Consider the following 22,364-nt stretch of genomic DNA (forward strand, 5'->3'; position numbering starts at 1 on the left):
TCTGATTATTAATTGTGCCATTTATCGATCTATCTATTTATCGATCAGAATGACTGACAGCAAGGCGCGCGACCGCACCACGACGCCCGATCTTACTTACATTGCGGCCACCGAGCTTCGCTGCTCCACGCCGGAGCCCGCTTCCCTCGCCGCGTCTCACGCCGCTTCCCTCGCCGCGTCTCACGCCGCGCGTCCCTCGCCGCGCGTCTCACGCCGCGTCCCTCGCCGCGCGTCTCACGCCGCGTCTCACGCCGCGTCTCACGCCAGTCTGCAGTCAGACTCGTCTTCCGCAGTGAGCTGCGGCTCCGCGCCGCCGTTGATCCCCCTCACCGGGAGCTGCGCCCCCCGCCCCCCGGCCCGGGAGCACCGACTGCTGGGGAGTTTTGTCAGTCACTGGCATTTCTCCGTCTCATTATTCATTCAGAAAAGTGAATCCAGATGTTGTCCCGCGGCGGCGCGGACAGACGAGCCGTCCGAGCAGCGCGGCGCGCGTCAACAGCGGCGCGCGCGCGGGCGCGCGGCCAATGCGCTAAGAGGCAAACAAGTTGTCGGTCGGAAGGCTGCGGAGAGAGAGAGAGAGAGAGAGAGAGAGTCTGATTAAGCAACGCGCAAGTGTGCGTGTCCCATTTCTGGAAGCGAATGACGTCACAGCCACGGATGAGCCCCCAAGCGCGTTAAAAGCATCGACCGATCGACCGGCTGAGCGTGAATGGGACGCCGTCCCTCATCCTCAGGATGACTCCCAGAGGCTGTGCCGGTCGGTGAGGATGAGGAGTGCTGCTAAAATGAAGACTGATGAAGGATCATTGATTGCATGAAGAGAAGATGTCGTTTTTAGGAGCTTATGAAGATCAACCCCTTTTTGCCACCTTCGTCATGACCTTCTGACCGAAGGTCACTGCAGCGCGGGAACCAGAGATGAATGGCTTTACCACTTTGTAGTTGATTTGCTGTTGTGCCAATAACATTGAGATTTGTTTTAGCGGTGTGCTTGTTGTAAATGTGAGATCACAGATACCCTCAAAGGTTTAAGCAGAGCCTCTCATTGGAAAAACATGAATACAGCGCCGCATTATTAAAACAATGAAAAGAAAAAATATATTTAAGCAGTCTCAGTGCAACAGTGTGCATTTATGCTGCTTCTGGTTTTCTGTTGTCTCCGCTGGAATGAGCTGCACAAAGTCTCTTTATTTCAGCAGTCTGCTCTCTGGCCTATTGGAAAGAGCTGCTTGCACAAAGTGATTCCTGCCTTTTGAACCAAGTTCTAAAATCTATGTGTAGTAAATTTGCAGGCTTGTACATTTGGGCATTTTTATTTTTTTATTATTATAACAAAGTGTTTATTGATTTTATACAGTTGTGTGCCAGCATGAGGCGGCTCGGTGGCGCAGTGGTTAGCACTGTTGCCTCACGGCAAGATGGTCGCAGGTTCGTCTCCGGCTTGTGGCCATTCTGTGAGGAGTTTGCATGTTCTCCCCGTGTCTGCGTGGGTTCTCTCCGGGTTCTCTCCGGGTTCTCCGGCTTCCTCCCACCACCAAAAACATGCAGCCTAGGCTGATTGGTGACACTAAATTGCCCGTAGGTGTGAGTGTGAGTGTGGCTGGTTGTCTGTCTCTGTGTTGCCCTGCGATGAACTGGCGGCTTGTCCAGGGTGTCCCCTGCCTCTCGCCCATTGACTGCTGGGATTGGCTCCAGCTTGGCCCGCGACCCGATAACGGATTAAGCGGTTAGAAAATGGAATGGAATGGAGTGTGCCAGCATGACAAGTCACAGATCAGAATGGGTACATATACACTGTACACACAAAAACAAACAAACAGTACAAATATGCAAAAGTTATAGAAAAAGGAAAAAAAACAAATATAGTAAAAAAATTCAAAAATAAAAAATAAAAATAAAAAAGGCATACAACACCTTGATTTAAATTCGTCAAACAGTTAAGAAAATCAAAAAAGAAAATGATTGTCCCATCATACTATAATTATAGAGGTCTACAGAAACATACTTAATTTAGTCATCTTCCGTGTCTTCTGTTAAATTTAAATGTTCCACAAATTCTTTAAATGGCCCCCACACCTTTTCAAATATTGCCAACTTCCCTTTTCTAAAACATGTAATTAGTTCCAGGGGAAACACAATGAGCATTTGCTTCACCCAATGTGCCAGTTTAGGCCTCCTGATTTTTTTCCAATTCATTGCAATTAATCTCTTTGCTTGCAAAAGGCACATATTGATCATTACCGGCTCACGGATTGTATACTCGTGCTTATCAGGAAAGATTCCTAGAATAAATAGTGTGGGATTTTTTGGAATATCCTTTGAGATTATTTTCTCTACCGCTCTTTTTATCTCCTCCCAGAAGAGTCCCACCTCAGGACATTGCCACATACAGTGGAACAGTGTTTTTGGGCATTTTTGATTGTAAAGCATCACATGTGCTTCAGAATGAATTGGAAGTTAGTTATGGGCCAGCTTCAGTATACTATTGCTTTATTAATAATACAAGATGACAAATATGAGAATTATATGAGGAGAAAGGAGTACATCAAAGTCACAACACAGCAAAATGCACAACTGTAATAAAGTCTGTCTCAGATATGCTGGCAACATCCTTAAAATAAAAAGGACTCATTTGACATTTTGGGCAAATACTCTCTCGTTTCTTGCCAGGAGTTGTATGAAAAGATCGAACGTCCATGTTCAAAATGAAATGCAGACTCCTTTCACAGAACAGGCCCAGGAGCAGCTCCTTCCAGCCAGTCAGAGCACCTGTCTGAAGCCGCTGTAAACACATCTCTTAACAACCGCTGGGATTTGCTCTGTGCCCGTAGCGAGGTTTTTACTTCAGTGGTGGAATTCTTTCGCCAGTAAATGAAAAATATCAGAACAAAAAACCTGAGTGTGGTAATCTGTGGTCTGATATTCCTGCAGTCATCCATTTCCACAGCGCGGTTTGAGAATACAATCAGAAATTCATCCATAACATCTTTTATTAATGATTTTGGGATACATCTTTTCACGTAACCGTGGTTACGTCCCTATGCAGTCCCCAGGCCTTCCTCAACTCGTCACCCTGTCTGTATTTGTCTGTGCCTTCTTCTTCCTGGATGCCTCGGCTTTGGCCCTCGCCACCTTCCCTTTCTCTCCCTGATAGTAGTCTGACTCGATCGTGCACCTGTTGTCAGACAGCTCGACATAGACATCCCCATTGATCTGCGTGACTGCGTGGATCCGCTGCTTCTGACCCTTGGAGAGCCACCTGGCCACGGGCGGAGCTTCCCTGGGGTCGGTGGCCTTGTATATGCCCTCCCCTTCGGCAAGAGTGATCTTGTACTTGTGGTTTGGACAAATTATACACAGCTTGCCATTAATTTCCTGTGAAGTCATGAAGGAAAGCAGGTAAACAACCTGTAAATGTAGGTCATTTCATGTCCCTGAACATTATATGATAATTAGACCCTTCTCTATGCTTCACACCGTACAATAGAGTTCTAGTGCGCATAGATTTATTTGCCTCACCTCAATGTCTCCATTCTGCAGTAACCCCCCGTTATCTGTCGAGCGGACGGAAGATCAGAGTGAGCAGGTTTACGGGAGATTTACGACTCAAATGTTAGAGATAATATGTGCAGGAATGTTCTATATAATAAACAGCATTGCCCCCCATTGTTAAGTTACAGTTTACATTCCTGTCTGTCCAGATTAACCCACGATATGTTGCATGTAGCGAACACTACAGAAATCTAACTCAAAGATATTGAGGGTAACTTTACTGAAATAAAAGTTGGCTTTATTTTAACATGTATGATTCCACTGACTCATTTCCAAACATGCTATTGTCACAAAGCAGACAACTTGTCACATGGTGCAAAAGTGATCATCATTAATATCAGACCAAAGGAGCCAGTGGATTGGCGCTCTATGTCTATAACTGTCGTCATTTATTGAAGGACACTTCCTCCTTCTCCTCCAGAAAAGCCTTTTTATAGATGATGTAAACTTGGATTTAACCTTTAACCCTTAGGATATGAATTATTCACAATTTAATGTGGTCCTTTAAGACATTTGTTTGAAACGGTCACAATGAATCTATGAATTCTTGGATTGGGGAGCAAAATTTGTTCCAAGAGGCCACAGTGACCTTTGGCCTTTGTCTCTAGAAACTCTAACCAGTTTATTATTGAGTCTGCGCGGACATTTTTGAATGAGCCATACAGATACACATTACGAACGTCATACTCACGGTAGCAGTAACAGTCGATAGCATAGAAAACGTCCTGGTGGTGGATGATCAGTATGTCCCGACCTTCTAGCGTTCTGAAAGCGCGCTTCTCTGCTATCAGTTCATCCTTTTTTCCTACGAAATGAGGCCCTCCTGACGGCTGTTTCTTCACCTCCATGGCTCTGAGAAATGTTGTTCAGAAAGAATACAGGATGTGTACAAATTATTTGTCAGGATTAGGGTTTGTTTATCCCACAATCTGTGCCATCTGTTCAGTACAATAACTTTGATGCATTTCAAGGTGAGGTTGGCATTAATGTTACCCGCATGTGGGTGCGGCTTCGGGATTTATCGCTGGGATTATTGTGGTGGTGCCTCACATCACGGTTGTCATCTTAAATTAAATTCACAACATCTCCAGAGCAGCTCTTATAATCCAAGAAATGACATCTCTGGGCACAGATCATCCCAACTCCGATCACACCCGGACTTATAGTGATGATGACTGAATATTAAGGGGACTGACATGCCAGCCCATGGGGCGACTGTGCAAATGTTGCTCAGACACTGCAGCACATGGTCGAGAATGTTTCAGAGGTTATCAGAGAAACGGAGTAAATGAATTACAAATCCGTTAAATATTTGGTTTTCGGGCAATTTTCCAGTTAATTCTAAAAATAATAAGCATGTCTTTTAGGTTTTTAGTTTATGACTATGTGCTGGCCCCCCATCCACCAGCTCTGACTGAGCTTTTCATTTATGTAACTGTTACTGTAAGCATTACACACAAAGAAAAACTATGCTGACGCAGTGTGTTCTCTAGCTTCAACCGGACCAGTTACTGCACAGTGATTTCGGCCGGTATGACCTGATCTGACACAATTGGTCCGCATACATCGGCAGTTAGCCTAACATGTACAGCAACCCAAATTTTGCTTTCATTGTGCAGCAGGATTGGTAATCTAGTGACCTCAGTTCTACATCAATGAGCAATCTCAGTGACAGAAAGTGTTTTCCAAAAATATCTGGATGCAGGGAAATCTCAGCCCAATATAGCAGCGTAGCATAATAAGCGGGCTGAGAAATAGTAGTTGTAGCAGTCATGTCCCGAGGTCTCTGGCAAAGCCGCAGACAGTTACATGCTATGAAAGAAGGAGCTCCAGAAAGGCCAAATAGCTGAGCCTTTGTTTATCCAACCCTTCTGTTTGAAAGACATGCTTCCTAACCATCCATTCGTATTCTTGAAAATAAACTAAACACAATTTTTATGGTTGGGATTTTGCCTTTACCTTGAAACTGAGTAGCTGTGTCACCTCCGGGAAGCTGAATGGCTACTGCTGACATGCTGACAGGTATTTTATCTTCGGAAACAAGCTGTCTTCCGTTGGCCCCTTTGACACGAGGCACATTTCTTATCTGTTCCCAGACACTCTGCAGCCCCCCCCCCCCCCCCCCCCCTCTCTCTCTCTCTCTCGAAAATATATTTATATAGTGTGTTGAACATGATGAATGCATTAATTTAAATGTGATTATTTTATATAATAATATATTATTACTGTATATAGGTCTTTCAATTTACTCAAGTATAATTTTGTAATAGTCTATTCATAATTTGTCTTCTTTTCTATTTCAAGTAATATAAAATAAAATGTGCATATTTATCAGCTGCACCTCTGCTACATATAATGTAAATACAAATCTTAATATATCAATCATATGTCAACTGAACAAAGAGGAACTGTTTTTCTTTGTCTTCAAAGGCGACCGGACTCATTTCTTGGTGCACCGCGGAGCTGTTGCTCCCCTGTCTCTTGGTCGGTGACAAACATCACTGTTACTTTGAAATTCAGTAAGTGTCTCGTTGTTAAGCTTCAGCGCCACCGCGGCAATAGAATGAAATATCACAAACTCGTATCTAGCATCGCATATCTAGTTAATGAGCTAGCTAAAGCGCTGCTAAACATTCGTTTGTTAGCTCGTATCTAGCATCACATCGCTACGTTAATGAGCTAGCTAAACATTGGTTTGTTAGCTCGTGTCTAGCATCACATATCTAGTTAATGAGCTAGCTAAACATTGGTTTGTTAGCTCGTATCTAGCATCACATCGCTACGTTAATGAGCTAGCTAAAGCGCTGCTAAACATTGGTTTGTTAGCTCGTATCTAGCATCACATATCTAGTTAATGAGCTAGCTAAACATTGGTTTGTTAGCTCGTATCTAGCATCACATCGCTACGTTAATGAGCTAGCTAAAGCGCTGCTAAACATTGGTTTGTTAGCTCGTATCTAGCATCACATATCTAGTTAATGAGCTAGCTAAAGCGCTGCTAAACATTCGTTTGCTTGTATTTTATTTGCATTGAGTCTGTAAAATGTATCCCTCCTCGCTTTTATTGGTCAAAAATGGGAAAACATTTACTCCATAATTGAATGTGGATGTCTGGTTAAGTTGACCGTCATTCCCACGTTTAAATCTGTACACATAATATTGAATGTTTTGTGAAAAATAGGACTTCTTCGTCATCGTTACACGCAGTTGCATTAACCTTAAATTATAAGCATTGCTCAACTGTTCGTATGTATGAACAAATGAAACATGCGCTATTAAAACTATTCTGCTCATGTTAGTAAAATAGTATTTTTTTGTGCATCAAACCATCATGTATAAAAAATAAAGAGTCAAAAGTAATTAACTCATTATACAGTCAAGAAAGAACCATGATCCTGCTTCACTTCAACAAATTGGTTGATGGAGGGATTATGATAATATGACATGAGTGATGTTATCATCATACAAGGACGGGGGATTAAAGCTGCAATCGATGCTAATGGGACACACTGAATACCAATTGTGTGCAATAATTCTATACTCCAGTTGGTTCCCCTGAAAATTATATATACCGGTATATGTTTTGGTTGTTTTTCCTCTGCCTCTAAGTGCTGACTTGTCTCTAATGTGCAGGTGGCTCTACTGCGCACACGGCGTATAGCTATAGCAGCAGCAGCGTGTAGCTATAGCAGCAGCAGCGTATAACATGTCGATGTCTTTTTGCTGAACAGCGAGATGGCACTACGAGCTTGTGGCGTCATCGTTTTCCGTCGTCTAGCCCGTTGTGCCCCTCCCCCAGACGACATCGAATACCTTCTCTTGCAGACCTCTTACGGTGAACGCCACTGGACCCCGCCCAAAGGTGTTTATAAGTTCAATCTAAACCATAGTTTAGTCACAATAGAGTTAAATTCTAAATCAATTCTGCTCCTGTTTTGTGTCACCTGTTCCACCATCAGGTCATGTGGACCCAGGTGAGGAGGACTTCGCCACTGCTCTGAGAGAGACGCAGGAGGAGGCCGGACTCGGGGGGGAACAGTTGCGGGTGATTGATGGCTTTGTGCAGGAGCTGCACTACGAGGTGCGAGGCAGACCTAAAGAGGTGCTGTACTGGCTGGCTGAGCTGAGAGACCCGGGGACGAAGGTGGCTTTGTCTGATGAGCACCAGGACTACCGCTGGGCTCCACTGGAGGAAGCCTGCACTCTGGCTCGGCACAAGGACCTGCAGGACACGCTGAGAGCAGCGCAGAAACGCTTGGAGCTTCAGCAGTGACGATCCAGAGTAGACGTCGCACACGGCGGATTTAAACAAGAGAGACTAGCTGTCAGGAGTCTGGACCCCTCAGCTCGGTCTCTCAGTGGCTGCAGTTTGTGACAGTCAGGTTTAAATTCCTTTGCAGTAAAGACAAAATATTTAAACGGAGTCAAACTATAAAATAAGAAAGTAAAAAAAGATACTTGAAAACATTCTTTAGATTCTTAGTCCCTGCGCAGATCAGTTGACTGTGAATCTTTTAAAATAATATATAATGAATCCTTAAATATTAAACAAAACAAAACAAGGAGGTGTACAGATGTCCCAGAAAAGTCAGCATTTACAATTTTTTTGTAAATGACTTCAAATATCCAGAAATGATATATCAGTAATGAAATAAATGTGCATTGATTGACGTTGCCATGACTACCAGCGAACGGCAGGTTAATGCCGTTAATGCAGAAGCGATGAAGATAGTTGTGGTCGCTGCCGTTTTGATTTATTTTCAGACTTTATTCTGTGAAGACGTTCCACTCAGCAGCGATGCCCAATCCTCATTTTCAGGTCGTATGATTGAGCAGTGGTTTCATTCACGCTCCACGCAAACATTTCCAATACTTTGGACAATTGATGTTCAATATCTCTTTGAACCAACTACGGTAACTATTTTTAACAAGGTGACTGTGAAATGACGGCATATTTGATCCGGTTGAAGCCTGAAAATCTGGAGGTGGCAGGTGTGCGTTGTATCTCAAGGGCTCAATCTCTGCCCCACGCAGCAGGATTACGTTAACGGGGATGAAGGGTAATTAAAGGAACAATGCGCTCTTTCAACTCGAGGCAGAGAGGGCTTTAATGCGCTGCCATTTTTGAGGGCATGTTAAGGGCATGGAAACTGCAGTAAAACTGAATTTTGTGGAGGTCAGTGGGAGAAATCTGTATTACCTGATAATTATCACCCTGAACCAGTAAATAAGAGTACAAACATTCATCTTTAAGTAATGAAAGGCACTTAATTCTTCCAATTGAAGTGTCAATTCTCCCGATTAAACATTTAAAACTAGCTGATTTATAGATCGTCTCATGGGGGTGAGCATTTGTTCGTTTATCATCAGTGTCACAAAGGTTCTTGATTCATGTGCGCTTATATGATAACAGGAACATTAAGTTCGGTGTTAAACATTGATTTTTGACCTTTTTTTTCTCCATTGCTGCATATGAAAGCAAAATGTATTTGAATTGCTTGAGCAGAAATCATAAATCTTTAGTAAGCACGACTAGAAGCCACCAGGGGTGAGTTTTTATATTCATATGACAGGATAAGCATTTTTAAAAATTTTAAATCTGTATTTTGTGAATAGACTCAAACTACCGGTAAGCATTAGAGAAAAGTGAGAGCAATCCCGTGTGATCTGTTAAATAAGAAGTTGATTTCAGCAGTGGGTTAGCTTAGCTTAATATCAACTGTGGAAACAAGGTGGAAAAACTAAACTAGCTCTTTCTAAAGAAACCAATGTTTCACAGTGATTTTAATTTATATGTTGAGGGATTAGCAAACTAAAAAGTGAGCGGGAAAAAACATTCTGAACTTTCCAGCATCATGCCTTTTTATCAAGGGCGGATTTCCTCTCCCCGTCCTCGACACAATCCAGTCTCTGCGACAGGGCTTCATGTTAAAATCCAAAACGACTCTCGAAGCGTTCCGACAGCATTTGATCCATCGCTCCCGAGTCTGTACAATGAAGGGTTTTTTTTTGGGGGGGGGGGGGTGTACATGTGTCTCCCCGTTGGCATAAAATTCATCCATTTGAATCAAAGTCTTGTGCAGTGCTCTGTGGTGTTCAGGGGGCAACAGTTTCATACCCACAATCGTAAAACGCAGCTTTACTTGATGCCATACAAGTATCGCTAATCACATTATGCTGTTCAGTGAGTTCCAAAGTTCAATATTCAGAGGGTGCCTTGTTTTAATCAGTCGAATCTATGGCCAATTTCGGCCTCCAAAAACAACCCTGGAAAAACAATGTCTCAGCTTCAAAAAGTCCAAAAGATCATTCGGGAAACCCAAAAACTGGTGATGAAGTCTGCAACGGAAACGGGAAAACCCTGACCTTGTTCTTCAGTGGGTGGATGTAAATACACGCGCGTGCACACACACACACACACACACAGTGTCACATTCAATCGAGCTCCATGTTGATTTTGTCCCCGTCGCTCCACAGACTGGCTGTGGTGTAAAACAGCAACGATGCCCAGTTCTCACGAAAAAGCATTTCGGCTGAAGTTTGAGTGGCGGCGCAGAAACGCCATCGCGTCTGCTGAAACATGAAGCGTACCAACACATGAACCATTTAAAGGACGGCGGTCAGGAGCAAACGGCAACACTGGCGGTGGGTTTTTGAGGCTTCCTGTTCACTCTCTGCCCGCTGGAAAAAGTCAGTGATGCAAAAAGTAGGAAAAAGAAGGTGAGCAGATTTACGTGTTCGTGAAAGTCTATAGGCCCTGAGGTTTAAGAGGCAGAGAGAGATGTAGTAGAATGACGTCAGAAAAGATTTCACACCCCCCCCCCCCCCACACACACAAAATGATGTCACTTTGAGGATATTGTGAAAGAGCAGTCACGATGTGACCTATAGACGTGGGTGAGAGGGACACAATGTCAGACAATGACAGCACAAGCTGATTGGCTCATCAGCTGGTTAATGAGCCAGACTGAGCAATCCCAGGAAATACATGGGACCAATTAAGAAGGGCAAAATGTCCCCAACTGAACAGAAGAAGCAGCAACACGTGCAGACAGTGGGGAGAGCCCGTCTTCAGAAGAACACGTAACCTGACGCCGACTAGCCCAACGAGGTGTGGTGGAAGAGAACGCCACGAGGACAGCGTGTTTTCATCATTTATCAAAAGCTACGACAATTCGCTTTGTCGAAGGTCTTAAATAAAAGGCTCAAAACTGATACGCGTTGGTTTAACTGCGGAGAATCTGACAAAACTAGAATTAAAAGACTCGTGAAGAAGTCGACAAATCACTAATTCAAAATTCCAAACAAGCCTCGCGGTCCCCCCGTGGGCCGAACGACGGCGAAATGCAACCGCTGAAGAAATCCTCGTCTGCAATACATAACTAAATGGATGCAAGCAAATGCAGTCTGTCGGAGGAAACACAACCGGGTATAAAAACTCGGACAGTGATGGGAGTGTTCCGCCTCCAGAGAGACTGGATCACATTTAAAAAGGTGAAATATACAACAGTCAAACACAGCGTGGGAATAATTCCAGTCTCAGTCCTCGGGCTCAGAGATGGACGGAGCGCTCGCTGTGATTAAGGCAAACGGTGCAAACAGACTTTAAACCAGCAAACCTGCGCTAACATCGGAACTACTGTGTTAGTTTAATAAATGATGAAACATTTTTGGCAGAAGATCTTTGACCCCACTGTATGGGTAAAACACACACACACACACGCACACGCACACGCTCAGTGTAACACAAAGAGGTGAGGCAGGGAGGAGTCATCATCCAGATCATCACGAGTCTTCGTTCCCAGAGTCGTCCTGATTGTCATAACTTCCGGTCGACGTCACGCAATCCTCCAAAGCGCCGATCCCTCCGGCTTCACCCACGGACTCCCTCTCGCTCTCGTCTTCCTCCTCCTCGTCATCCTCCTCCTCCATGTCGTCGTCGTAGAGGTCATCGTAAAGGAGGTCAGAACTGCTGTCCTGGGAGGGGACCCTGGTCGGGACGCAGTACTCCGCCAGCGTGGTCGGCACCTTGACGCCGTCGCGCTCGGCCTCGACCGCTGTTGAGATCACCTGCTTCCTGTGAGCCACAGGTAGAAACAAAAGCCAGTCAGTGGCTGACATTTCTGCTATTGATTAGCATCAGCTTTATTGCGCTCCTCCTGGTCCTTCTTTAGTTATCCATCAATTTCACTTCATAATTTTTTTTTTATCTATTGTAGGTTTGAGGAAAGGTGCTGCGTCTTAATCGGTCATAAATCCTCAACCAAACAGCGTCGTAAGAAAACAACGCTTTTGATATATAATATAAATCATAAAATAAACTTTTGTCTTTTTGGCATAGAAGTCGATGAACATCGTAATTTGAGCCGTTTCGCTCCATCGAGTCACTCCTCGGCGTTAGCGGGGGGTTCGGCGTGCAGCGGAGACGTTACCTGATGATCTCTGCATACTCCTTGTCCTTGCCTTTGCTGTCCCTCCACTTGCGAAACATGACAGACGCATCCACATTAGCCGGGGAGAAGGTGTTGGGCTCATTGAGCAGCGATATCACACTAAGCAGGATGGTCCTGGAAACGAATGAGAAAAAGGACATTCCAATATTCAAACAGCTCCACACAGGTTCCATGAAACGTGACAAACGTTATTTCATCACTTCAGCTCTTTTGTTGCCACCGTCCCATTTTTTTAAAAATGCCGGTACGTAAAAATCATATCTCAAAATGTGCCTAAAAATAAAATACTAAATGTATATGGGATTCAAATGCAAACAGAAAATGTTCTGTGACAGAGCTACCTGACATTCTGGGTGGGGTTCCACCTTTCAGAGGGTAGCTCCCCGCTCTGAGGATCATCGACGGGCGGGTGTAGGATGGAGATGCACACGTCCCCATTCTGTAAAAAGAACAAGATACAACGTCCTCGCAAATACACGACTATTCAAACGCGAAATTGGGAAAATAACGGCTATAAAAAAATAATAATCTGTGAACAAGGACATACCTCGTAAATGTTGGGGTGCCACATCTTCGTGAGGAAGCGGAAGGTTGGCGGGGAATACGGGTAATCGACTGGGAACTTGATGTGAGCCTAGGTTAACAAAAGAAGGACACGTCTCATAAAAAAGAAACGTTCCTCCGAGGCCTTTTCATCATCATCCAGGCTGCTAAAAACATCAGTTAGAATACACATCAACTCCGACTCACTTTTACTTTTCATGGTTGGTGTATAAAGATACCAAGAACAATCTAGGACCTTCTGATGATGATCCAGATCACAATGTGGACGGTGTAAATCTAATTAGGAGAGGAATGAGCTGCTTGGCGGAGGTCTGACTGCTTTTCTAGTTTATATGAGATGATTTTTTTTCTTCGCCATTAAAGCATCATTGAGTCTTTGAAAACTGACCTATAATTCAAATGCAGCATTATTGATATTATTAGCGTTGCTGTTATTAATGTTATTTAAAATTAGTTCATTTCCATTTAACATAATATCCCCTTTTTTCCAGACAAGCAGCCAGAAACACAATGTGCCCAGAACCCCATTGATACACACACATATAATTTAATCTGGATTAATGCTGCTCTGCCCTTTTTACTGTTGGATTTCTTCCCACCTTAAAATAGCCCCCCTCATACAGCGTGTTTGGCGGCCCAAAGATGGCCACTTCCCAGTTGTAGAGGTCGGCCTCTTGGACCAGAGTGATGCGAAAGCCCTCGACCGGCTGCTCCTGCAGAGACTTCAGCTCCACCATCAGAGCCTTCTGGGAGCTCGGGGTTGCCCGGTGGGCCATGCCGATCCCACGATGGACGCTGTTCCAGAGGGACAAGAAGAAGAAGCTAGTAGAACAAATGGGCTCAGGATGCTGCTCAACATGACGTCACATTCCCCTGATCAGTGTAACAAACATCTGTTAGCTCTGTTAGTACAAAAAAGGTTTTTTTAAGAACACCCAAACAAGAATAGCCATTTTGTTGAGCTGGTAAACTGGACATTACTCACACAAACAGGCCTTCCGAGCTAGCTGAAGTTAGTAGTTTAGTTTAGTTAGGCCCGTTAGGGGGGTTAACGGAGTTAACAGAACGTGTTTACCTCTCCTCGCAGTGTTTTGTGTTCGTTTCGTTACAGCCGAACACCGGAAGTGACGCTCATTGGCTGTCCGCGCTGGACTATTTACGTGGTTCTTTGCGTGCTACTGTTGATAGTGACGTCACGGCCTCCAGCGGGTCATTCTTGGGCTGACGTCTCTCGTGCTGCTGGTTCGGCCCGGTCCGGATTGGCGCTCCGCTGACCCCCCCCCCCCCCCCCCCCAGCTTGTTTATGTTTATCTGCTCTATGGCGGTCTCAGCTAAACCCCCACCGAGCAGCTTCTCCGCTCTCCGGTCGCTCCGCGGTCCACGGTCGCTATGAAGGCCGTGGCTGAGGGGGTTTACTCTCGCGAATTACTGTGGATTTCATCGACTCTTTTTTATTATTTTCCTCCCGTTTTCCTCGGCGCTTCCGGATATCATTGCGCGTGTCCTCAGAACGTAGAAGGACGTAACGGGACCGGGACGTAACGTGCGCGCCCACGATACAGAGCTAAAAATAAATAATTCACAATCACATTTGCTATAGTTGCTATCAAATATAACATTGAGTACACCGTCGGGTTTTTGTCTCTGATAAATGCTCACGTCTCCTTGTAAAGTTTGCAGGATAATATACATTTCACTAAATCACAGTTGTCATCGCTAGAAATCATTATCTTTGCATTATCACAGATTCCACGGTAAAGATAGCAAACCTTCATAACCCCAGGTCTGGGAGAATTTAATGTCCTAAATTTGCTTTGCTTCAGGTTTAATGAACATACTTGGTGGCAATTTTAATTTGATTGTGGTTTGGCTGGTTGAACACTTCTCTGCACGTTTCTTGTTTCCTGCGTTACCTACATTCAGAGAGCTGCAGATGCATTTTGCTTTTTTTTTTCTGAAATACTGATAACAATTAGATTATTGTGATGAAAATCAATTACACCTTTTTGTTACCTTTTCTTTAAACACTAAGATTTAAAGCCAATATCTTAATCCAGTCATAGCAAACAAACATTTTCATCATCATCATCATCATCAACGTCGTCATCGCCGAGAAACAATCGCGCGCGCCCCCCTAGTTCACGCAGCTGGATATACGTCGTCTCAGTGAATGACGTCAGAGCGGAAACAGTGGAAGGGAGCTGGACAAATCAAGATGGCGTCCCTCGCTGAAGCAGCGAAGAGATGTCATGTCTAAAACTCTTTCAGAGAATTGTTGACGTTTTGCCGCCACCTCGACACGACGTCGGTCCATTTTGAAAGAACAGGACAGCAGATATATGTGAGTGAGTGTGCGTTCATGCGGGACTTCCGTCTTTCTCCCGGGGCGGTGGCAGAAGCGGCAGCGGTCCGTCCTATCCGGCTACATGTCGGTGCAGCCAGGCCACTTGCGAAGCTAACTTAGTGCGTTGACTGTGAACAGTAGCGGTTCTTTAGATTTACATATTGATCACAAAGTGGCATCGTTTTAATTGACCATGACGTTACATAAAATACCAAGAAGTACCGCATCTGACGTCGATTTATTAGCTTGAGTGTTTGTATTCGCTGTTAGCACATTGGGCTATGAGGATAGTAAATATTAGCTTGTTGCTAATGAATAACCTGAGCAGAAAAAAACTAGAATACAGTACTTTATTGAATCTGCTTTCAACACAGCATAGATGTCAAGTAGGTGCCTCGGACTTTTAAAGTAGGACGTTTGACGGACTACAACTAGTTACTGCTGTCGGTTTTAGTGAAATGCAGTTCAGCTTTCCCTTAATCGGCTAACTTTCACGCCGTGTCGAGTTGATGTGGTCTCGGGTAGGAATACTAAGACTCTTTTTAGCTGTTTAGGGAGCAAGTTTATTTGGTTGCATCCCGTTCAATGTAATCTAACGACACGAAGAGCACCAAATCTAAGCAATTTCCCTTTGGGATTAATAATGTATTCTGATTCTGAAATCAATATCATGTACGGCTTAACCGTTAGACCACTAATAAATAACTAGTCACGAGATGCGTCCTGATCATGTGTGTGTGTTTACATACATAGACCAGGGCGTAAAATCTCGTATAATATTTCATCATGCATTTAGGCCAGAACTGGGTCCTAAATTAGTTTTGTTATTGTTGATTTGTGTCCTTTGCATGGATTGGGCTCTGACAATCTAAGGATGTAGAGAGCTGCTGGTATTTAATGAGTTACCGAACACATTAAATGTATTGCTACTTGGTTTGATATTTTCAGTGGGAATTGAATGAATCAAATTTCCAAGCAGAAATATAGATGTTTGCTGGTAATTAGGTAAACTTTTATTTGTTGAGAATAAATTAGGATATTAATATCTTGGTGAAGTAAAGTGTCATTAAATCTATTGAAAGGTTTGGTGAAATTGAAAATGGGTGCAAACAGAATAAGGATTTTATTATTTATTATTTTATCACATGCCTGAGAAATTGATGTAAATCTTTGGCTTGCTGGATTAATTTTTTTAAATATTTTATTCTACCATTATCTTTGTCTTTCTCAGTGCCATTTTATTGTTTAACTGTTTTTTGTTACTATAAACAGGCGTAAAGAATGGAAAGTAGCAAACAGCTGCGATGTTTGTTCTTGGTCTTTATAAGTGTTGGTAGAACTGAGAAAGTGATCACATGTCAGTGAGCTGTGTGTGTATAAATGGTGTTTACTTTAATATGACCTTCCAGCTTTAAATTCACTTTATAAACACTTTTTAACATTGGTGTACAATAGAACACGGATCTAAAAGATTCCTGTTTCGTGAATGTGAAAACAAGGACTTCTGTGTTTTGGCTTCAAAGCGTGACCGGAAAATCCGATTATGTGACTTGTGAATCAGAGCAGTGGAATTTAAAAGCCCACTGGAAAAATTCACTTGACCATGTGACACAAAAGTGTCTTTGGTTGTCTGGTTTTCAGTGTTGAAGCTTTGTTAAAATGCACCAATCTACAGTTTATTTATACATAAAGTTGTTTTATAACTTGCCGCTTCGACACCTGACATACTTGTGTCTGTTTTCAGAGTCTTTAAATGGCTGCGAGGAAGTCTGGATCAGATGCATACAACAATGGTGAAGGCTCATTTGAAATACTTCCTTATTCCACTGTTTGAACTGATATTTTTATTGATGGGTTGTGTATAAATTCAAGGCCTGTTGGTGGCCACGCCTCCGGAGTCTGTTCTTCAGGTGTCTTTTTTCGGTCTCTTCTCAAGGCACAGGCCCCATCAGCTACCTTGATGAAGTTCCCTTCAAGATCAATGAAAGATTCCGTTGCCCAGCTAAAGTGGGGCTGCCTGTTGGATTCTGTCCACCAGACTGCAGGTCTTTACTGTCGGGCACACAGGTTAGTGAGTTCCAGGAAAGATGTCGGTTTAGCTTCGGCATTGCTTCCATGTCGTTTGGCAGCATCACCTCGACAAGCAGTCGTTTACTCGTGCCAACCGGAGAAGGCAGAATTTTTAGAGAACTAATTTTGCATGTGATAAAAGTCTTGTTGGGAAAGGGATGCTAAAATGTATGCATATCTGTAGTTGCCTTCTTTACAGCAGAGCTGCTTGTAGTTGGAGTGTCTCTGTTGTTTACTTGTATTATTTGTTGCAAGTAATATCTGTTTCATCCCATGAGCTGAAATTGAAGTGAAGTACAATGCCGCTCTTGACTCACAAGTGTTTTTGCTTTGTCTGCTGCTTTATCTGCCCTCTGTGCCCGTCATCCTCGTTCCCGTGCTGACTGTGGTCTCAATAGTATGACTTTTCTTTGGAGAGGCGTAGTGTGCGCTGGGGGGTTGAACTGGCTGAGGCCAGAGCAGCAGAGGCCAGAGCTCACGAGGCAGCAGCCAAGCAGGAGGCGGAGCTCAACGAGTGTTTGGCAAAGGCCCAGGACGTTGATGGCGGTGGAGGAAAGAAAGGCCGCTCTGTTGCCGAGGAGCAGGACCTTCCACCACCAGCGTTGAACCCGGTCTTAGCCGGGCTGAGCCATAATGCTATCCTCACTCCACTGCCTGCCCCAAGCCTTGGCCCCAGGAAAACCCAACCCAGCACCCCCCAGCCACACAGCCTCAACCTAGCTGACTTTGAGCGGGAGGAGGACCCCTTTGACAAATTGGAGCTCAAAACCTTGGATGATAAGGAGGAGCTCAGGAACATTCTTCAGAGCCAGAGCCACCCTATGCCTCCTCCTTCTGCGTCCCCATCGGAGGTCTCCCACAGAGATCCGGCGTCACGAGGAAACAGCCCGTCCCCTCCGAGCACCAACTCCAACCTCGCCACCAAGCCGGGCTTCCCTCATAAACCCAACGGGCTGGTTAACTTGCTGGACATGGACAGAGCTGGAAACCCTGGAAGAGCCGGGCTTGACCCAGATGAGCGGCCCTGTAACATCCGCTCTCTGACCTTTCCGAAGCTCTCTGATTCTGGTGACCCAGAGCCGGCGATGTACAACCCACTACCCATCCCTGCTCGCCGACAAAACCTAGCCAACGGTAGTCCGTCAGCCGCGCCCAAGACCCAGGTTATAGTCGCCCCTGAGCCAACCAGCCACACCAAAAGCGGTGCACCCAAACTGGTGAGCACGAGATTACAGGCTGGTTCGTGTAGCTGATTTACGATGTGCGTAGTCCCTTTGTAATCTCACTGATGAACTGATTTTAAACTAGGCGAACCCAGCGTCAGGATATGCTGGGCTTCCATGTGGTGGGGCCCTGCTCAGCATGACACCCACTGAGCGCCAGTGCGTGGAAACCCTTGTGGGAATGGGCTACTCGTATGAGGGTGTCCTGCGGGCCATGCAGAGACAAGGGCAGAACATGGAGCAGGTGCGACTCCCCCTCACCCCGTTGTGTAGCGCTCTGTATTACTAATGTGTTCACTATCCCAGCTGTTTGGCTGCTCCTTGGATGTGTGCCTGCGTAATTGTTTCAGGGAGGCATCAGTTATGTTCCTCTGTAAAGCAAATATCCTTAACCTGAACTAAATGTATTAAGTCGTGCTGCGGTGTCTGAAGTTATGACTGTGATCTGCACAGTTAATACTAAATAATATATTTTGTCAAACAGGATTAATGTAGTTACAGGAAAAATAATTAAAAATGGAACAAGTTCTATGCAGTCATTCCACTATAGCTGGTCACAGCTGGGTTTAAATCATGAGTTGGCGTAGGACACCCACAACTCACTAGATTAAGGTCACATCCTCCATAAAAAATGTATCCTATGCATCACTAACATTCCTTTCAAGAGTTCCAAAGAGTTCCAATCCACTAAGCATTTTCTCCATAAAAGTATCCCCGTGATTTCATTTCTAATCTCAGCCCATATGAAGGTTATGTTCGAAGCGGACACGTACTAAATATATACTTGTGTGCTGAAGGTATTGGACTATCTGTTCGTCCATGGACGTCTATGCGAGCGGGGCTTTGATGCGAGTGCAGTGGAGGAATGTTTGGAGATGTACCAATGCTCAGAGGAAAAGGTCGGTAGAATGTAACGGGTAACACGTCTGAACAGCGTGCACAGCCTCTCGTCTTTGAGAAATGAGACGACCCTCCGCTATCATTTAGCACGCCGTTTGCACTTTAATCATAGTCTGTAGATGTTCTGTGATCTGTAGCAGTGCTTCTTCTCATTATTTCCAGGCGTTGCAGTTCCTTGAATTAATGTCCAGATTTGGCGAAATGGGATTTGAGCGGGACGCAATCAAGGAGGTGCTGCTGGTCCACAACAACGATCAAGACAAGGCTTTGGAGGACCTGATGGCTCGGGCTGCAGCTAGCTGAGCTAATCTAACCAGCCGAGCTAACCAGCAAAACCAAAGCCCTGCCCTGCCCTGCCCTGCCCTGCCCTGGGGCTAGCCTCCCGCTGCTACCCAACACGGCTCCTTTTCTTCTGCCTACCCTTATCGCACCATGCCCTGCCCTGCCCTGCCCTGCCCTTACCTTGGCTGTGGACGGGGACAGCTGGGAGACAGTTTTACTTTTCTGTTTATTGTGTCTCAGCACTTCGGAAAGACTGTAAGCCCGGTGGGGAGGGGCTTCAGTGTAAAGATACTTGGTGGTTGTGTTTTCTCTAAGATGTTCCGGGGGGTGGTCGCTCCTAGCTAGGACTGCAAAGGTATTTAAAGATGGCAAGAATGTTGTCTTCTGAGCTGGACGGGAGAAACTGGATGAATTGTGCTAAGGCGGGTTTGATGCTGTTCTGATCTTCCTCCACTTGAAAGTGTTAATCTGACAGTGGGGAAAGATGGGGGGGTGGGGGGGTGGAATGAGGAGCAGGTAACAGGCTCTGAGTTGATCCCAGTATAACCAGATTGAACTTTTGGAACTCCCGAACAACTAAACTGCCACTTTTGCATTGGTCAGTTGTTTAAATTTGGGAGGGATTAGGGGCCTTGAGGAAGCTCTTTTCAGAGTGAACCAACTACATTAAGAGACAAAAACAAAGGCACTGTCCCTCGACAAGCCTCGAGAAGTGCTCTGGTGCCTTGCACCTAGTTCTGTTCTGCTTTCATGCACTTGTGTCTGATCTTTGTTTAGGAACATTTTCATGTCACTCTGTTGATTCTATTTCTTTGCTTTTCTGTTTTAGGAACTGCATTATTGATCGCCTAGTCAGAACTCAGAATATAAAAGATGCTACCGCCCCAGTACCCTTTGACCTGCACTGGAATGGCCTGTTTAAGCAGTGGGGGGACGTGAAAAGTTTCTCTGTAGGAAATAATTACAAATGTTCCAAAGCCGACTGGCATTGCTGTCGCACGCTGCACAGGCACACGTGTTTAATAATTCACCTGCTCTAAATAGTACACTGACACTTTCATTTAAAAATAAAGAGTTTGATATAATATAAGATGTATTGACTCACAAAATCGACCCTTTCTGGAGTCAGACTTGCATTGTGCAGACTGGAAAATATGTTTTTAAAGATGTGAGTATTCGTTCTTTTTTGGGGGGGGGGGGGGGGGGGCAATAGAGACCTTTCAATAGTATATGAGTGGCACTTTGGGCCTCGAGTCGTTGTTGGGAGATGAGGAGCGTTCTTCAAGCCTCGCTGGATATTTGGATGTTATGGTTTGATTTTCAGCAAATTCCATCATGTAATTGATTTCAAATGACATGAATTTGGTTTGTTACGTTGTCTACTTAATTTCTCGTGTAATAAAAGATCATCTTGATTGTAGGTTTATTGGCATGACCTAAAATCTAAAATGGAAATTTAAACAAATGTTTTGTTTGTGTAAGAACAGGACCGTTAATGTTTTTAACGATCCTGCTACACGTTTAAAATGCAAATGTCTTCAGTTGCACTAAAGGCAAAGACGGTGGAAAGGTCAATGAACTTGATATTTGGTGGGACTGTGTGAGACTTGTAAAAGGCATGGTGTACCAGATTAAGGGTTTATAGGTAGTGCAATCTGACTGGGGGAACTGGCAATTTGCTTGGGGGCAGGTCCAGTACTTTGTGCTATGGTCTAAAACTGAAAGAGAAACTTTCTAAACACCCATCAATTTTAACTTTGGGTTTGATGAGGTTATTCAAGTTGCAGTTAATTAACAAAAACAAATAATTGTACATGTTTAATATAAAATGTTCCCCCCCCCCCCCCAAGTGTCTGCGAAATATGCGCTCCCACGCAAAATCAGGCAGATGATCATCTTTGCGGTATATAAACTTTTGGTATTCATTCCAGTATTTAAGAAACAAATGATTCTGTCTTTAGTTTTGTTTTAGATTCTTTTTTTCCCCCACTAAGTTAGGGAAGTGCCCAGTGCAGGAACATAAGATAAGGAAACATGGTGCCATGCTCTTCATAACCTTAGTTAAGCCAGATCAAATTACTGTGTCCAAAAAATGAATTGCCTTTCCTCTTGAATTACTGTGACAACGAATAACAGTACGGATGTAAGTGCAATTATTGTTGCCTTACAAAGCTTGTGGTTTTCATAGTCACACAGACGGTTGGCATCTTCTCTAACAGCCTCGTGTGTTGGTGTGAGGCTGTTTAGCAGGTTCTGGGCCTCCTCCATTAATGCCTCCTCTCATTTTGTTACAATCTATCTGTGTGGACATGAAATGCTAACTAAATTATTTTTTGGGGTTTTCTCTGAGATTCACTTCTAATTCACTGCATAATTTAACCTTAGAATATCTTCATTGTATAAACGTTTGGTGAGGTGAGACTTCTTTCTCATGCTCCTGAGATGTGACTGGCAAAATGTTAGCTTTCTGCTTGAATGATTTGGTAAAGCCACATGATTAAATGTGCACGTCTTTTCAGTGGTGGGACTGTTGATTGTTGTTGATTATTGCTTTGAAAAACATTTTAATTACTTTTTTTTTTTTTTTTATATATATATATTCTTCAGAAGCAGAATTTTTATTCTCTTCCTTTAACCTGACTGCAACTGAACATAATTGTCGGCGGCGTCTTGGTAAAACTGTGTGACTGTGCTAATGGATATCAGCTGAATTCTTGTATAGTGCCCAGTCATTTAAAAGTTTCAGTTTTTAATCTAACCATCTTCAGAAAGGTGCTGGTACCAGATGCTCTGGATAATTTATATTATTGTGAATCCCTTTTTCTTGAGACTGACCAAAGACTGTTCACAGGAACTAGACCAGGGGTCGGCAACCTTTACGACTCAAAGGGCCGATTAGCCCGTGTATTTAAGAAAGTGAACATTCTTGGGCTGGACCTGCACCAACATTTAACAGGGTCTATTTTGGTTCAAAAT

The 22,364-nt window shown here is 44.1% G+C and overlaps 4 protein-coding genes across 4 annotated transcripts; 2 read left to right on the forward strand and 2 right to left on the reverse strand.

Moving 5' to 3' along the window:
• Positions 1-274: 274 nt before the first annotated feature.
• Positions 275-4,400, reverse strand: rfesd (Rieske (Fe-S) domain containing). The gene is made up of 4 exons (XM_068742158.1): positions 4,244-4,400; positions 3,520-3,554; positions 3,107-3,375; positions 275-410 (listed from the first exon to the last, which is right to left on the reverse strand). Exons 1-4 carry the CDS (start codon positions 4,398-4,400, stop codon positions 275-277), a joined length of 597 nt encoding a protein of 198 aa, XP_068598259.1.
• Positions 4,401-5,991: 1,591 nt separating this feature from the next.
• Positions 5,992-8,157, forward strand: nudt2 (nudix (nucleoside diphosphate linked moiety X)-type motif 2). Its single transcript, XM_068742996.1, has 3 exons — positions 5,992-6,071; positions 7,284-7,414; positions 7,512-8,157. Exons 2-3 carry the CDS (start codon positions 7,288-7,290, stop codon positions 7,823-7,825), a joined length of 441 nt encoding a protein of 146 aa, XP_068599097.1. The 5' UTR covers positions 5,992-6,071; positions 7,284-7,287; the 3' UTR covers positions 7,826-8,157.
• Positions 8,158-9,756: 1,599 nt separating this feature from the next.
• Positions 9,757-13,782, reverse strand: ube2r2 (ubiquitin-conjugating enzyme E2R 2). Its single transcript, XM_068742995.1, has 6 exons — positions 13,645-13,782; positions 13,169-13,364; positions 12,553-12,639; positions 12,347-12,444; positions 11,985-12,119; positions 9,757-11,629 (listed from the first exon to the last, which is right to left on the reverse strand). The coding sequence occupies exons 2-6, from the start codon at positions 13,343-13,345 to the stop codon at positions 11,338-11,340; spliced, it is 789 nt and encodes a 262-aa protein (XP_068599096.1). The 5' UTR covers positions 13,346-13,364; positions 13,645-13,782; the 3' UTR covers positions 9,757-11,337.
• Positions 13,783-14,747: 965 nt separating this feature from the next.
• Positions 14,748-21,908, forward strand: ubap1 (ubiquitin associated protein 1). The gene is made up of 7 exons (XM_068742519.1): positions 14,748-14,910; positions 16,658-16,706; positions 16,856-16,980; positions 17,382-18,200; positions 18,292-18,450; positions 19,004-19,105; positions 19,269-21,908. The coding sequence occupies exons 2-7, from the start codon at positions 16,667-16,669 to the stop codon at positions 19,407-19,409; spliced, it is 1,386 nt and encodes a 461-aa protein (XP_068598620.1). The 5' UTR covers positions 14,748-14,910; positions 16,658-16,666; the 3' UTR covers positions 19,410-21,908.
• The last annotated feature ends 456 nt before the right edge of the window (positions 21,909-22,364 follow it).

This window comes from Brachionichthys hirsutus, chromosome 8, assembly GCF_040956055.1.
Source record: "Brachionichthys hirsutus isolate HB-005 chromosome 8, CSIRO-AGI_Bhir_v1, whole genome shotgun sequence".
NCBI lineage: Eukaryota > Metazoa > Chordata > Actinopteri > Lophiiformes > Brachionichthyidae > Brachionichthys > Brachionichthys hirsutus.

Excerpts from the sequence above, each read along its gene's own strand:
- rfesd (XM_068742158.1), bottom strand. The coding sequence starts at position 4,400 with ATGGAGGTGAAGAAACAGCCGTCAGGAGGGCCTCATTTCGTAGGAAAA. Across the intron at positions 3,555-4,243 it reads TATCGACTGTTACTGCTACC|ATAACGGGGGGTTACTGCAG; the intron begins GTGAGTATGACG and ends TCCGCTCGACAG. Across the intron at positions 3,376-3,519 it reads TGCAGAATGGAGACATTGAG|GAAATTAATGGCAAGCTGTG; the intron begins GTGAGGCAAATA and ends ATGACTTCACAG.
- nudt2 (XM_068742996.1), top strand. The coding sequence starts at position 7,288 with ATGGCACTACGAGCTTGTGGCGTCATCGTTTTCCGTCGTCTAGCCCGT. Across the intron at positions 7,415-7,511 it reads CCACTGGACCCCGCCCAAAG|GTCATGTGGACCCAGGTGAG; the intron begins GTGTTTATAAGT and ends TTCCACCATCAG.
- ube2r2 (XM_068742995.1), bottom strand. The coding sequence starts at position 13,345 with ATGGCCCACCGGGCAACCCCGAGCTCCCAGAAGGCTCTGATGGTGGAG. Across the intron at positions 12,445-12,552 it reads GGCACCCCAACATTTACGAG|AATGGGGACGTGTGCATCTC; the intron begins GTATGTCCTTGT and ends TTCTTTTTACAG. Across the intron at positions 11,630-11,984 it reads GAGTATGCAGAGATCATCAG|GAAGCAGGTGATCTCAACAG; the intron begins GTAACGTCTCCG and ends TGTGGCTCACAG.
- ubap1 (XM_068742519.1), top strand. The coding sequence starts at position 16,667 with ATGGCTGCGAGGAAGTCTGGATCAGATGCATACAACAATG. Across the intron at positions 16,981-17,381 it reads CTTTACTGTCGGGCACACAG|TATGACTTTTCTTTGGAGAG; the intron begins GTTAGTGAGTTC and ends TGGTCTCAATAG. Across the intron at positions 18,201-18,291 it reads AAAGCGGTGCACCCAAACTG|GCGAACCCAGCGTCAGGATA; the intron begins GTGAGCACGAGA and ends ATTTTAAACTAG.